We start from the raw sequence: 15,519 nt of genomic DNA, 5'->3' as shown, positions 1-15,519 counted from the left end.
TCACTGATTTACAGAAACATTCCCTTCATCTTACTCCTCTCAGATTTCAATAAGCTCCAAGGTCACTTTTTGTTTCCCAGTACTGTTAAGAAGATGAAACTGAAGCAGACAAGAGTCTCCTCAGGGAATGAAGTTAAACATCTTCCTTGTGGTTGATACAGGACAGATGTGACAGCACCTGCTGCTGGACTGGAAGAAGAAGAGTGAACCCACTCCAAGCCCTGGCATCCTACGTACTGGACAGCTTTGTCAGTACAGGTCAACCTTCCTACCCAACCCAGGGACCACAGAGGGTCAAGCTGCAGGGAACAGCTGCAAAATTCCACAGATTTCCTGCTGGTGGAACTGAACAGTGCATCAGGAGAGAGTGCCTGTGACTTCTCAATGCAGGTGTGACCAACAGCTCCAAGAAATCTTTAAGGAATTCCACTCACTGTGCCTTGCATTAATTCTGAGCCCACAGATGGGGCACTGCGTAGTTAAACACTCTTACACTGACCTCACTGGAGTTACTCTTGTTGCTTTCTTCCAGGAACTGCTGCAGGGTGACAACTTCACTGCCAGGGGAGCCTGTTTTGGTCTGTTTGCCACAACTCTCCAGCGTCCTGTGCTGCAGCACAGGGCTGGCCCTGGTGTGCCCCTTCAGGTACTGGATGGGGCTGCTGCTGCTGCTGGACCAGGCCTCGTGCTCGTGGAGCAGGCTAAACTCCCCACTGCTGTGGCTCTGGGGCCTGCTCTGGCTGTTCACTGCACCTGCTTTGGGGGAAGGCAGTAAGTATTTCCATTAGAAATACACCAAAAAGCTGTAAACCTGTATAACCCCACTGAAATCTGGAATGTTACCAGATTCAGTTAGCATTCATTCTATTTAAAAGACTAAAGAAAAGCCCAGTTGTTATTTTTTACTCTGTAAGATTACAGTCCCATGACTTACCTTTTGCAGCTCTTCAAACATAGCATCATTTTTTTTTTTAATAAAAACTACCTTTCACTTATAATGTGGGCCTCCACCGACATAATAGTATATTCCAAGAGGTTAAAGAAACATCTCCATTCTTGTTTAGCATCACTGAGAGGCACAGGGTAATTAAATGTTAAAGGAAATACAAAGGAGTGAGTGGAAAGAAAATATTTTCTCCAACAAGAACTACTTAGGAATGCTGCTTCTCCAAAAATTCCTGCTGTTACTCCTAGTTTGTTACAACTGAGACCTGAAGGAAGCACATGGTGTTAGATGCAAAATAAATTCCACAACACCAGTTCATTTTATTTGTCAGGAACTATGAATTGCTTAAAAAATACTGATGGATAATCAAGTATTTCCAGCTTCATGTCACTCCTAAAAATGAAATTAAGTTTGAACCAAGAGAAATCGTTTACGGTGGAAATGCCTAATCCTGTACAGACAATGCCTAATGTACAGACACTGGGGCGAGGAGGACCTCAAGGGATCTTTTACAGAAGGAGCCAATTGAACAGATATAAAATAAACTATTAGAAATATTCAGCTAGTACTCATTCCTAAATTTCCAAACAAACAGACACCATTTAAGAGATGCAAGCCATGAATAGTAAATGAAGTCTTGAGCTGGCAGTGCTCTAGTCTAGTCTGTACAACAGTCTCTAGAGAAAAAAGCCACGAGATAAAAAAATACATCAGGGTTCTTAATAAAAAAAATTTAGAGAATACTGATAAATCCAGGGATGTTAATAATCTATTAAAACCAAAACATAAAGGCTTCTTGCATGAATCACATGTGCCATTTTGTGCTGTTGTACAGCACACAGCTCACAGAGGCAGTGCAGTGCAGGAGGATGCTTGGAGAAAAAAAAAAGCAGCAGCTTCTCAGCTTAAAAAGCTAGTAATTTGGGGGGGAATTCTTATTTTGTAACAATGTTATCCGGGTTAGGTTTGGTGTAAAATAGTTAGTAACTTAAAAACTAACACCACCCTTGTAATATTTACTAAAACCATAAAATACCTGTGCTTCTAATCTGGGGAATGAAGGCTCTGAAACACTCAAGGAAGCACAGGCTGTGCTTGTGCAGTGGGAGTTTTTTGGTTGTGGGGGTTTTTGAACCTCTACAGATGATCTTACAGAGAAAAGAATGGAAATGAAGCACGGATGTGAATTCACCCCCAGCATACCTTTGACTTCATGGAGTGAAGCATTGTTATTGCTATTGCTAGTGGATGTCCTGCCACTATCAAGGCTGGCTGGTCTGGAAGCTGAATGGAAAATTACGAGACAGCATAATGAAAAAAATTTTAGCAGAGGACATGGCACCTTCACACTGTGCTAACAGAATGCTCAGAGGATCATGCACGACCTCCCAGGCTGAACATGCCCATGGGAACAAAGTGGTTTCTTACAGATCAGAAAGCGAAGGAATTTCCAGGCGGTCCAAGAGGACACTTTGGAAAAGGGCACTACAGGAATAGCGAGATACAGAGGAGAGGAAAAGAGAAAGAGTCTAGTTTAGAATTGAAACTGAGTGCTCAGTGGAGAAGCAGGGCTCAGACGGGGGCATGCAGGGGCTGCTGTGGTCAGTCACTTACAACAGATCTGACAGGGAACCCTGCACAGGGCTGGAATGCCACGGTTAGGAGGAGCAAGAGCATCTGCACAGATAAAGTCCTGTACTCCTAAGCCAATACAAGAGAAATGCACTGTTAGTAGCCTCAAAAATCTTTTCTGCTTATACTCATTGTAAATGTTTATAGTACAGTTAAAACTTCACTTCTATTAATAGCCTATTTTTCACTTCAAAGCTTTGCTTGAAGAACACCTAATGAATTTATAAACTACAGCACATGGCAAATTTGGGGTTCACTGAACAATGAACACTGAAAACTCAGGCCAGATTTGGACTTGATTTTTTAAGATGGAAATGCTAACTTCCTTTATTTACTATTAACTCCAAATGGAAGTTAAAACATTTTCCCAATAAAACGGAAAATGTTTTGATCCTGTTCAGATGCACTTCACAAATATTTTCTACCAGAGATACAGAACATCTGTCTGATGTAGTAGTTAAGAGAGAAAGGAGAGAAAGAAGAAATGATACAATACATTGGAGAGATATGAAAATCAGAGAGAGCATGCTCATAGCAATGATGCCATTCACTGTATTTTCACAACTTCACTAACATTCACATCATATAGCCTTAATTCATTTAATTAAAGCTCACATCTTACCATGAACTCTTGATCCTGTACTAGAATCATCACTAATACCTTGTGGACTTACATCTTCAAAGGATGTGGTATCTACACACAGAGACATAAAGGAAGATGTAAAATAAAATAAAGTGGAAAGATTATTAAAATACTAATCATTGATAAAATGGTAAAAGTTAAAATATTTTTTAAAGCAATCCATTTTTACTTAGGAAACATTCTGTAGGAAAAACCTTGAAACATTTTATAACTGCAGTTACTAAACCAGTTCATTATCTTAGCACTGCAACTCAATTATTAAGATTGAAAAACTTGAAGTCAAACCAATATTTACATAGTTACATCATGGTGCAAAAAGCTTCTACCTATACCTTTATTATTTAGCAACTGCTTGGATCTGAAGCCTGTGGAGGAGTTGACAGTGGCAAAGTTGATAGCTGTAGTAGAGAAGGCCATAGCTCCCAATTCCTTCCTCCTTTTACCCGTGGATATATCATCAGGACCCTCCAGATGCTCAGAACTACCTGTCCATTGTCCTCCTGCCAGGACCATGGACTGCACCAGGTCATTCATGGCTGGGATGCAAATGAAAGCAAATGATCAGCGTGGGCAATGTACCCGCTCCGGTTGTTAACTGCATTGCAAAGGTCAGACAGTTTTCTAAGCATTAAAGCACCCACAGCTGGCAGGAGCAAACCACACCCCGAGTACCGCATGCAACAGGCTCGGCGGGAGGGAGGGGGCTCAGGCTCCTGAGCCCAGGGAGGTGCTCAAAACGGGTTTGTCAGGGATCGCCATGCGCCAGGTGCTGTTAGAGGCTCTGCCAGCTGCTTGCCGCAAGAAAATGGGATGAGCGGGGACAAAACGGGCACGGGTGCTCATACAACGGAGTGCCGGCGCTGACACGGGATCCTTGTACAGTGCAGGTTACTGCAGGCACACTGGGGTTTACAGAGCAACAGAGAGAGGATCTGAAAAATACCATATCTGATGATATTCACCTTTACTTCCCAAAACTCGAGAAAACTGTCCACCCCTCATTAGAAAATAAAATAAAACAAAAGAAATCAATGCAGCATTCTGGCAATGAGAACTGATGAACACTCACAGAGTGACAGACCACCAGAGAGCCTTGCACAATCTCCTACACTTGCTTTAAACAAAAAAAAACAAAAAAAAACAAAAAAAAACCAAAAAAAACCAAAAAAACAAAAAAAACCCAAAAAAAACCAAAAAAAAACCAGTGACTTCTTAACAAAAGACTTATGAAACGTGTAATTTAAAACTATTTCCGTTAACACAGTGCACTGTAAACTCATATACACATGGGGCCATGTGTATACAGACAGCTATGTATACAAATATATGCAGTCATAAGGCACTGAATAGATTATATGCATGTGCATGGGAACGTGTGGCTATATGTGTGTGCACAGCTATAAAGTATTCAGTGCCAAAGTTATTTTTTTTTCTTTAAAAAAAAAAGGGGGAGGGAAAAAGTAAAAAGAAAAAGCTCCAGCTCCTTGTACCGTAGCAGGACTTGCACATTGCAAAAGAGGAGGAAAAATAGAGCGCAGTCCAGGGAGAGGTTAGTGAAAAATTAGTAACGGAAGCCAGTGTAGCCATTGAGAAGAAGCTGAACTGTCATAAAGTCTTACACATGGAGCGACGGTAGAAGGCCTTCATTTTGTCTTTTTCCTTCGGTCTGTTCCTCAAAAAGGGCAGTCTTTTCAGTGCACCCACTTTTATGTCATAGCATGAGGAAAAACGGAAACAGGGAAATGAAAGAAAAAAAGGGAGAAGAACAGATGGAAGTTAAATGTTGAAACTAAGGACAGAAATGAATGTCTTGAGTTTAAGCTAGGTATGCTATGCTAAAACTTATTCTCCTGCTTCTGGGTGATAATGAAATATGAAAGTACACTGAAACAGGAAAACTGCACTAGGAAAACTTGCATAGATAACTCAGAAATGCACTGAAAATTATAGTGCAGAGGGTAATACAGTTTGAAGCTCTTGAAAAAATCAATGTAACTTCTTTGCAGGTGATTACAGGAATTGACCACTATGTAATTTTTACAGTGAAAAACAGCATTTTTTTTGAACATAAAGAAAAATGTGAAGCAAAAAAAGCTGAAAATGAAAGCAACTCTAAGTACAATTTCTATGTTAAAATATGTTCACATCATTATTTTTGGGGGTTAATCATTTCTGTAATGCTTTGCCTGCAAGTCTAGGAGGACACAGTCTATTATGAGTCTTCAATTCTTCCATTCTGTGCTCAGTAATAACTTTGGTCATCTACTGTCTCATAGAAAACCTGCAAAGGCCTTCTGATCAATATAATTTGTGAGCAGTATTTTGGTAAAATCAATCTGCTTCAAATGTGCAAATATTTTAGCTGAAAAAACACCAAAGGAAAAAAAGATACCAAAACAGCAAAAGAAAATCCAAATGTGAGTGTTGCTGTAACGTTTTGGGAGGGCCCAAGGAAAACTGAGTTAAATTCTACCAGGAGAATTACAGAGTTAAAATTACAAATAGTATTAAAAGAGGGAGGAGGGGGAAGTCACGAGTTAATCTTGTCCTTGGAGTCAGGAACTCTGCATTAGGAACTGCTGACCTGCCTTGGTTAAGTCTGGGGGCTGATGCCAGGCACGGGAGCCACCATGGAAAGATCCAGAAGGGGACACAGGATGGAATTCCCCGAAGTGGTGATTTCTGCAGAGATGGCAGCAGCTCTGCTTTCTGCAGAGGTCTGTCAGACCATGCTCTGCCTGGCTTATCTCTGCAGCCCCTTTTGGGAGGTGTGCCCTGCTCCCCCAGCCTGGCACACAGCAGTTCTGTGTACAGAGCAGTGCATATATATCATATATACTATTTACAAGTGCACATGAGCTACCCTGGCAGTGAAATATTCCCTATTCCTCCCTCTCCAACAGCTCTTCCCATGTCTGGACCCACAGGAACAGGTTCACAAACCAATCCAGCCAACAGAGGTCATTCTGTTCTATCTCTACTCTTTGTCATCAACACAGCACAGGAAAAAAAAATTCTCTGTAACTTCTGTAATCCTTTACAGACAAAATAACTCATCCTTTTGTAATCCTTTATGGAAGAAAACTGACTCCTCTTCACTAAAAACTCCTTAATCTTATGAAAAAACATTACCAGAGGATGCTCAAGAACCGTTTGAGTCATATGTCCTTCCTGTCCATTAACACAGATCCCCTTCAATAGGGCTGATTTATGGCTCTTGGCAACTGTGCCCACCAGGAAACTCCCCTGCAACCACTGATGTCCTGCAAATCCTGCATCAAAAGGCAAAATGCTTGGAGGGGAAACTGTGTCAGTAATATCTGCACAGAATTCACCTCAGAAAATGTCCTGGAATAGTAATAATAATAGTTAATCCTGAGATGGCAGAGCTACAGCAGAAATCAACTGTTCTTTTTCATTATTCCATGAATACCTTCTTGCTTTCTGAGCTGAGAATGAATGACGAGTATTGCAGAATTCCTCAACTAAGTAGGAAACATCCCATTTTGTAACTCTCCTGTTTGCCTGAAATCCTCCAAGGAATTCTGTATTAAAATCCTGACATTCTTTTGTTATGCACAGAAGAAAAAATGAAGAAGAAATCTTCAAAATGCCTCAGTATTGGATAATGGAGCCCAGAACACTCCTTTTATTCCCTCTGTGACATGGCATACATGCTACTGGTGTTCCCAGTAGAGACGACAGTCTACTAACAGCTCTAATTCCTTGGGAACTTGTTAATTTCATGGAATGGCTAAAGTGGAAGCCAGCAAAGGATATCTGTATTTCTCCACAGAAAATAAAAAATCCTTCTGCCTGCCTTGGGTTTTTTCTGGAAAAGCTCAGAATGGCCTCATCCAGAGGAAAAGCTCTGCACAGGGCAGGTCAGATCCATGGCACTCACCTGATCATGAGGGGTGATCAATAATACTTTGTGGGCAGTACCTGGGAACAAGGAGGCTATACTTCCAGCAGACACGGAAAGCCAAGGTGAAACCCTGGAGTCAAGGAGCACACACCTCCTGCAGGATTAACCTGCGCTGGGACAGCAAAAGCCCTCCAGGCAACCCCTCCTTCCCACAGGGATCAGACACAGGCTCTGGCCACACTGTGAGACCTCAGGTGGTGCTCTCTGAGAACAGGGTAACCTGATTTTTGTGCCAAGATCACCTTTCCCAGGGAGATAACAGCTCACCTGGAAACATTTGCATGAGAAAGTGGCCTGTGTTGGAAAAACATAATCTCCATCACCACCCACAAAAGAGGAAAAACTACAGATGTCACACACAGCAAATACTTTTGAAATCAGTATTTCTGACAGGGAATGGGGGGTGTGAGCCCAGTGTATCCTGGAGATCTCTGTGTCAGATACTCAGTCCTCCAGCTCCGAACATCGCTGGTTTGTGGCAGGGAAGGTGAGCTGCCTCCTCCTGCCCTCTTCAAGGACAAGCAGGACATTTCACCTCGGCAGCTCCCGCTGGAACCAGCTCCTTGAGGTCAGGGTGGCACAGAACTCTTCCAGAGCCAGAGCTGCCTTCAGCCAGCACAGGGAGCTTCAACACCTGAGCATTGGCACAGACAGGCAGCACTCACACATTTGCTCCCTCCTGTAGCTCCTTTAGTGAAGCTGCTACTGCCAAACTGCTTCCCATGGAAAAGAAAGGACCCCAGGATTTAGGACTTACAGTCACTCTAGGAGCAGAAGTAGTAGACTGAAAAATGTGCACCATCACCATCACTCGTCACACTGAGATATTCTCTCTGCTTTGTGAGGCACAAACTGTCTCAGATCTCTGTCTCAGAGACTGTCAGAGCTGAGTTGGCACAAAATGCATCCGAATTCTCTCCAAAACTGTGGTTTCCATGGCGACATGCGTAATGGAGGAAGGTTAGGATCCGGAATTAGATCAGCCCTTCCAGTTTGTGGATAAATACACTGGGATTAAGAGGAACATGAGCAAGGTCCATGGAGTAGAAAATTAATGAGGTCTGAACAGCTTCAAACCACTTTTGAGGCTCAGCCACCGTAACTGCAGTCGTGGCTCCCCAGGAGGGTAACTGCACACTACAAGGTCCCAAGGATCATGCAAAGAAAACTGTCACAGAAAAGCCCTTCCAGAAAATAACATTGCTGACACAGATGCAGATGGGCTGAACCACAGTTTGCACACTCACAGTTCCCACTGACACACATCCAGGACAGCTTCAGTCACTCCCCAGTTCCACACTACTCACGGTTTGGATGTAAAAGCAACAGTTATTTTTAAAAAAGTTTAGAAGTACCTGTTTTGAAGCTTACACTGAAAAAGGCTCAGCTCCCCAAAGGGTAAGTTAGTAACAAAAGTGCTAAAATGTACCCTTGAACTATTTTCTTCAGTTATTAAAGTAATACAGATCTGGTTTTAACTCTTCCTGAAATAGCATTTTTTGGGATGTTTTTAACTTTGACTAAGCTTCTTCAAGAAGCACAGAAGAAAAAAAAGACACATCATAATGGCTGTAATAATTCACAGCTGGCACAAACCCCAGACCTGCTGTCTTTTGAAACCCAATACATTAAATCTAAAAGTAGTAGTGCTAACACTGGAAGTGACTGTTAATGCACATGGATTCTGATGCTTTTACATGCACAGCCAAAATGCTTTTGGTGCATAGTTATTAAATAGACCCATTACATCCTGATAACTTGGCTGTAACTATCTCTCAATTTGCGAGAAATTGGGCAGCTTATGATTCATGCCGAGAGCGAAGAACAAAAACCATAGATAATAATAAACAGATCCTAATGGGGGCACCCTAATGGGATGACTATCAAATCTTTCAAGGTCAGCAAACTGTACCTGGAATATTCCATCTGATCACATTTCTCTAAGTCCTCATTCTCCCTCTCAATCACCACTTCACTCAGTCAGGATCAGTAACAATTCCTGTACTTTTAACAGGCTGTGTTTCTACATTAACACTTCCTTTTGCATATCTAAATTTCATTGTTGGTTTTGTGAGATGCTGAGGGAACACCTTCAGACAGAAGGTGTTTTTAGCAACTTAAGTATGTTAGCACAGCCACAGCTTGGAAAAAACTTCCAAGACAAGGGGAGAGAGTCATGCTGGGACAAGAGGGAGAAACAAAAAGGGTCCTTGGGGTGACACCTGACATTCTATCCCAAATCGTGCTCACCTGATCCAGTTCCAGTGCCTGCTTCATCTTATCCAGGCACCGTGAGTGTACTTTAACACTTACATTTTGAGATAGAAATGCTCAAAACTAGTTCTGCTCAAACACTTCAGGGATTTTGCAAGAAGTTCTATCCTTAATAAATTAATTCAGGCTTCATTCCTACAGACTTAAAAATGATCTTTACAAATCCTCCACAACACATAGTCTTTTCCAACATTTAGCCAAGCTTTATTCACGAAACAAAGTGGTTTGCAGTACTCACTACTACTCTTTTTAGTGCCCAGGGTCTGCCCATCCTCCAGGGAGTTGGAGCCCACAGAGGAGCTGTCCTGGCTGTCCTGGTGGGGCAGCTGCAGGAATCCCTCGCTGGACTCGGAGCGCGTGGGTGTCAGCGTCGCTGACTTGAGGCGCTCACGGTTCCCGTCCTTCTTGGACTTGATCAGCTTCCTCATCTTCAGGGTGATCCAGTTGCCCCTTCTGTCATCAAAACCACAGCACATTCACTGCATTTGTAAAACACTGCTTAGGCCTGCAGAGTCAACTAATTTTTATGTAAGACAGACGTGATTCTGATCCCATGAATGTAATGGAATCTCGAATTTCAGCGGGAACAGAACAGGTCTGCCGTGCTTTAGAGCTGTGTTTTATTTTACAACATGTTCATCAGTACCTTCTTGGTGGAGATGGCTCATAAAACTTATACTGATCCATTATCTTCTCCTCCAGTTTCTCCTTCTGCCGCCTCAATTCATTTAGTTTGTCACTGCAAACAGAAATTAATGATAATTTATGCTTCAAAAACATATACAGGATGTGTGGGTAGCACATTCCTCAGGAAATCTGTTATCTGAGAATTGTCACCTTTTGTGAGGAATTCTTACATAACACTTGTTTCTTGTTGAAAAAGCAAGAGTTACAGCAAACAATCAGCCTTTGGCCTAATTTCATGATATAAAATGGAATAAAATTCCATTTGCCTTTTTTATACATTCCTCCTTTTTAAATAAAGTGCTCTATCATTTAGATAAGCACATTTTCTCTTCTCTCAAGTCCACTAAAGAAGTTTACATTACAAATCTACAAATTAATCTACAACGTATGTAGACTCATGTATGAATATTATCAATCTACAAATACAGTGATTACAAATCTCAACTTTGCCAGTAGTAGAATGAGGAATAAACATCAGTTTTATTCCTTATTTGCATCATCAGTAATGAACACAGTTGCACTGATCCTTTAGAACCACAAATATAATGTTGATATTTTGAGTTATCTGTTTTACATTTACCATTGTAATCCTTATTTTAAAGAGAAACATTTCAGAAGCAGCACATGTGTAAAATTCTATATTTAACAGAAGTTTTTTTTAAAAGATGCAGGTACTGGTGTCACTGCCCTAATCACAGTGATTTCCACGTGAGTTTTCACAACTCACATGTACTGCCTTTGCTCTACATGGAAGAGATCCTTGCTTTCCATATTCTGCTCCAGTAATGTTCTGTTCTGCAGCATTAAGGTCTGGATTTGATCTAGCAGGTGTCTGTTTTCTTCCTCCAGGTTTCCTTTAAGTTGGCTGAGCAGCTGTTAAAACAGAGGAAATTGCCCATGCATTTATATGTGAGTGTATTTTACACAGAGATAATGAGATTATCAAGATAATTTAGGTCTACAGAGGGGTTCTTACAGTCAAATCAAACTCAAAATGAAATCACAAATCAACTGATAAAAACCTCTTTGATGCTTTAAATAATTTAAACCAGTTTTCCTAATATGAGTCTGAAATTGTGTATTGCCTGTACAGTAGGCAGATTAATTAGTCTTTGGATCCACTTCATTATCTATAAATGACTGCTAATCCAGCACTTCATATGACTTTATGAGCCTATAAATACAGTTATAAAAATATTCCAATGATTCTAGCCATTACAAACAGTACAATTCCCACATACCTCACACTGATTATTTAGCTTTGTTGATGTAATATCCAGTTGCTGGTACTGCTCTTTGAGTTTGGAAAACTCAGCTTCCAACCGTGTTTGTTCCAGTTTGGAATTGTTCAATAATGTTTTCAGATTCTTGTGGTCAGTTTGTAGCACTTCATTCTCCCTCAGGAGCTGACTGTATGTGTGAGTGAGCCTGGGATGCAAAGACACCATCAAAGAGTGCTGGAAATGAATTTGTCACCCACACTCCCTCTGAAACATGACATTTCCAACTACTCCCTAAAATACATATACAAATTCGTTACTGTCACATACTGCAAGTTATCCCAGCCTAATTTTCCTAGGAATGTGTTCTGCCTTTGAGTCAAGCACTGCTCTCTGTATATTTAAATACAAAGCACCATCTCTACTGCACACAACTGGTTTTAAGATGCCACTTTTCAGCATAAAAGAATCTTACAAAACAGGCAGGATTTCTTGCCAACACAAAACAGGAATGGCCCAAACTTTGGCAATTATGGAGGTTACACATATCCATTTTCCTGGGCTCCCTTTGCTCCTCCTGGGCCCTGCCACGCCCCTTCGTCCCACATGTCCCCTCAGGATATGATTACTTTTGTGGGATCATGAATATATGGAATAACAGTGTCAGATGTCAAAGAAATGTGAAGAACACACCACTTGTTTAGGCTACACTGGCAGGTGCTCAGGTGCCAGAATTCTCTTTACCTTTCATTTTCATCCCGAAGTTTTTTATATTCTGCTGCCACAGTTTCATGCTTCTCACTTTGCTGCAGCATTTTGTCCTGCTCTGTCTTGAGAACCTTCTCCAGTTCTTCCAGCTGTACTTTCTGTTTCAGCAATTGATTGTACCTGCAAAGACAATATTCACTTCCTTTTGTGGAATGACTGAAAAAAAAAAAGGGATTTTGATGAAACGGCCTCTGTTGAAGTTATAAATCTAGTGATTGAGTGATGGCAATTTTATTAATTCTATCATTTTCTACGAGAGTGATTTCTACTGAATGGCAGACTCGTTTTCCTGAATATTTACCTATCCTCCAAGTCCTTGTGCTCCACCTCCAGGTTCTTGTGAGCAGACTTGAGGCTGCCATGCTTAGCGATGAGGGACTCGTATTCGGTGGCCTGGCGCTCATGCAGCAGCTCCAGGCGCTCGTGGTCCTTGAGCAGGGCCTCATAGAGCCCCTTCAGGTCCTCGCGCTCCTTCAGCACTGTCTCATTCTCGTTCTCCAGGGACGACTGCTGGATCAGCAGCTGCGTGTTCTGGTTCATCAGGGACGTGCTCTGGGAGTTCAGCGTGGAATTCTCAACCTGCAGCCACAAACGTTGCGCAGTCTGCATTATTTTATCTCCCACCTAAAGATTTCTTGGTTTTAACCCTTCTCAACCTTCTGGCTGCTCCACTGACAACCTTTTCTTATATCCCAGGAGACAGCTCCAATTCAAAATGGTCCAAGAATATTTTCTAGCAGAAAGCACTGAAGCATGTGATTAAATTGACAGGGATGGATCAAATTATTATTTGCCTTTCAAGATCTGTTAAAATGTTATCTTGCTGACAGGGCTATTTTCCTCTAGCACTGAGATACCTTGGAGAAATGGATCACCAGTGATCCTAATAAAAGCCAAATCTGTGACATGACTAAAATAAAAGGAACTTTCATACTCGCATGGAGATTTATTTTTTTAAAAATTCTGTACTGTCACCATAAAATCTTCATGGCATCCACACATTCCTTCACAATGAGAGTTCCAACAGAAACATCCATTTAACAGAGAGAAGGAGATAAATAATAGCACCTGGAAGGAACTACCCATTTTCTGTTCTGTGCTCTTTTGTGGAACAGCACCAGTTCTCCAACAACTGTCCCAGAACAGTATTCTTGTGTATTAATACACTAAAGCCTTCAACATGTAATAGTTTTAAAAAGCCCCAGTCAACCAACAACTTCACTTTTTGTGCCTCTGGAGAAATCCTTGGGTATCTTAAAGAATTGGTGCTTGTCACCTGACCTGTACCAGCTTCCTTCTCTTTCCTGTTCAAGAGATGAAAACCACAAACTACTGAGCCTTCTAATACCCTCGGGGTATCTATTAAGGAACAAAAATTCCATCTCTCAGTCCAGTTCCTGCTGTTACCAGGGAACAAATCCCTTCCTGCTGGAACTGCAGCGTTGTTACAGATGAGAAAGCTGAATCTTTCACTGGAAATGAAGTCATGTCTGATGGCATGGGTGTGCTGGGAAACTTCCCAGGCTGAATCCTGAGTTTGGTTAGGTCAGAATTCTCAGTTAGCCTTTCCTTTGGCTGCTCCTTATGGGTATCAGGAGGAAAATAATTAGCTGCCGAGGAACAATTCTGGCACAGTCCAGGTAGAGCAGCTCAGTCTGCACTTCAGATTTAGCCAACAGTTCATCACTTTGATTTTCCTGAACATATTTCAACTCCCACTTTGATTTGCAGTTCATGGAGAATTGTCTTGCCAGAGGAAAGGCGTGTGCTGCTGGGCATGAGGAAAAAAGGAACTACATAGACATTCCTGGGGTTTATTGATGAAGGGAATTACCAAGTACTCAGAGAGCTCTGAACCCCAGCAATCCCCTCTCAACTGGTTGAATGGGATACTTTCACGTCAAATCCAATGGTTTTTAACAACCAGAGGTGGCACAGGGTGTGTACCAATGTCCTGTTTTACTGGAGTGCTGTGTACTAATGACATTGCAACATGGCAGCATCCATGGGACAACAACGTTCTGCTTTCCAAGAAACGTTCTGCTTTCCAAGAGACTCCAGGCATCCACCAAATGAATTATTTGTTCCATTTAAACAGTCCTTGACATCTTGATTTCCATCAGCCCTCCATCCTTTCTGACACTCTCTACTACTTCTGCTGCATTGTGTGGTTTTTATCCCCTCTTGAAGGAGTTTTGCTTCTTAGAACATCAAAAGCATTAAACTGATTAACAAGAATGCTTAACGTTTAAAGAAAAAAGATACATATTTAATAACCCTACTAAAGTATAAGGGCAACATCTGAATTTTGGTCAGAAGAGCTGCAAGACTCTGGGGACAGCCATTTTTATAATTTCCATGGTCCCACATTACCTTTTTACTGCCTCTCAATTATCTAAATTCAGGTCTTTACTTATTTATGTAGCTTTCAATTTTCTTTGTTTTTCTGAAAATCTTATGTATTTAAGTAACTTGATTTTCCTCTTAGTTATGGCTTTACTTTTGTTTTTTTTTTTAATATTTATAAAAATAGATAAAATTTATTAGAATATGACTGGACACACTACTTCTCTCATCTAATTTAGATGTATAAATACAATAAAGAACTCAAGGAATTTTGGAAGACTGATAAGAGAATCTACTCTACTTTTAAGTAAAAAGTCAAGACTTTACATTGGACAAAGGATTAAAACCGATTTCTAAAAATGTAGTTATTCATCAGCAAACAAACTATTTTTGACTGCAGAGTGCAGATTATTTTCACATCACATTCTTTCCCACGTCTCTGCAAGAAGCCAAATGTGATTTTAAAGCTAACTGTAATGACGTATTTTAAGTTTTCCTTCGGAAAAAATCTCTTTAATTTTATTTTTGAAAGCAAACTAAGGCAGCATTACCTGCAGCTTGGCATTCTGAGTTTGCAGAGTTGTGTTTTGCTCCTGCAGGGACACAGTCTGTCTCTGCAGGGCCACAATCTGGGCCTGCAGGTTGTTGTTCTGTGTCTCGAGCTGCTTGAGCTGCGTTTTCAGCGCCTGCTTCTCCGCCTGCAGTGTCGCATTCTGGGGGGTTAAAACCACACAAAACCTCAGCTCACAGCTGCTCCAGGAACTCCAAGATAAAACAGACGTGTTTTCCAGACCATAGAAAGCAGCAGGACCAGGCAGAGATTTACAGGGTGGGATAAAACTGCAGAACAAACACGCTTTGGGGGGATTTATCACTGGAAAAACAGGTAACAGATGTTGTACCTATGGAGAAACAGGGGAGGAAACCTCCAGTACTGGTGTAAATAGGGATTATATAACAGGGATTTGAGAGAGAGCTGCGGGTTCAAAAGGGAAAATTCAGGTTTTCACATTTCCTTTTTAAATGCCTGTCAAGTGCTTTATGGCATCCCACAGAGCAGAATCCAGCTGCTAAA

The 15,519-nt window shown here is 41.3% G+C and overlaps 1 protein-coding gene across 11 annotated transcripts in view; it reads right to left on the bottom strand.

Moving 5' to 3' along the window:
- Positions 1–15,519, bottom strand: part of CCDC88A (coiled-coil domain containing 88A) — a 65,763-nt gene that overhangs the window by 9,699 nt on the left and 40,545 nt on the right. For 4 of the 11 annotated variants that reach the window (XM_053937581.1, XM_053937580.1, XM_053937573.1 and 1 more), the window contains exons 19-31: positions 14,996–15,157; positions 12,400–12,677; positions 12,075–12,218; positions 11,352–11,538; positions 10,838–10,983; positions 10,070–10,162; positions 9,662–9,876; positions 4,841–4,924; positions 3,554–3,757; positions 3,201–3,272; positions 2,561–2,647; positions 2,150–2,230; positions 500–756 (exon numbers count right to left, since the gene is read on the bottom strand). In XM_053937581.1, the coding sequence (XP_053793556.1) occupies positions 500–756; positions 2,150–2,230; positions 2,561–2,647; positions 3,201–3,272; positions 3,554–3,757; positions 4,841–4,924; positions 9,662–9,876; positions 10,070–10,162; positions 10,838–10,983; positions 11,352–11,538; positions 12,075–12,218; positions 12,400–12,677; positions 14,996–15,157 (2,010 nt within the window). The remainder of the gene's footprint in view (positions 1–499; positions 757–2,149; positions 2,231–2,560; positions 2,648–3,200; positions 3,273–3,553; positions 3,758–4,840; positions 4,925–9,661; positions 9,877–10,069; positions 10,163–10,837; positions 10,984–11,351; positions 11,539–12,074; positions 12,219–12,399; positions 12,678–14,995; positions 15,158–15,519) is intronic. The other 7 variants (XM_053937582.1, XM_053937583.1, XM_053937578.1 and 4 more) reach the window with 4 other exon arrangements.

Source organism: Vidua chalybeata, chromosome 3 (genome assembly GCF_026979565.1).
Source record: "Vidua chalybeata isolate OUT-0048 chromosome 3, bVidCha1 merged haplotype, whole genome shotgun sequence".
Lineage (NCBI taxonomy): Eukaryota > Metazoa > Chordata > Aves > Passeriformes > Viduidae > Vidua > Vidua chalybeata.
This window is presented reverse-complemented; position numbering and strand designations above follow the sequence as displayed.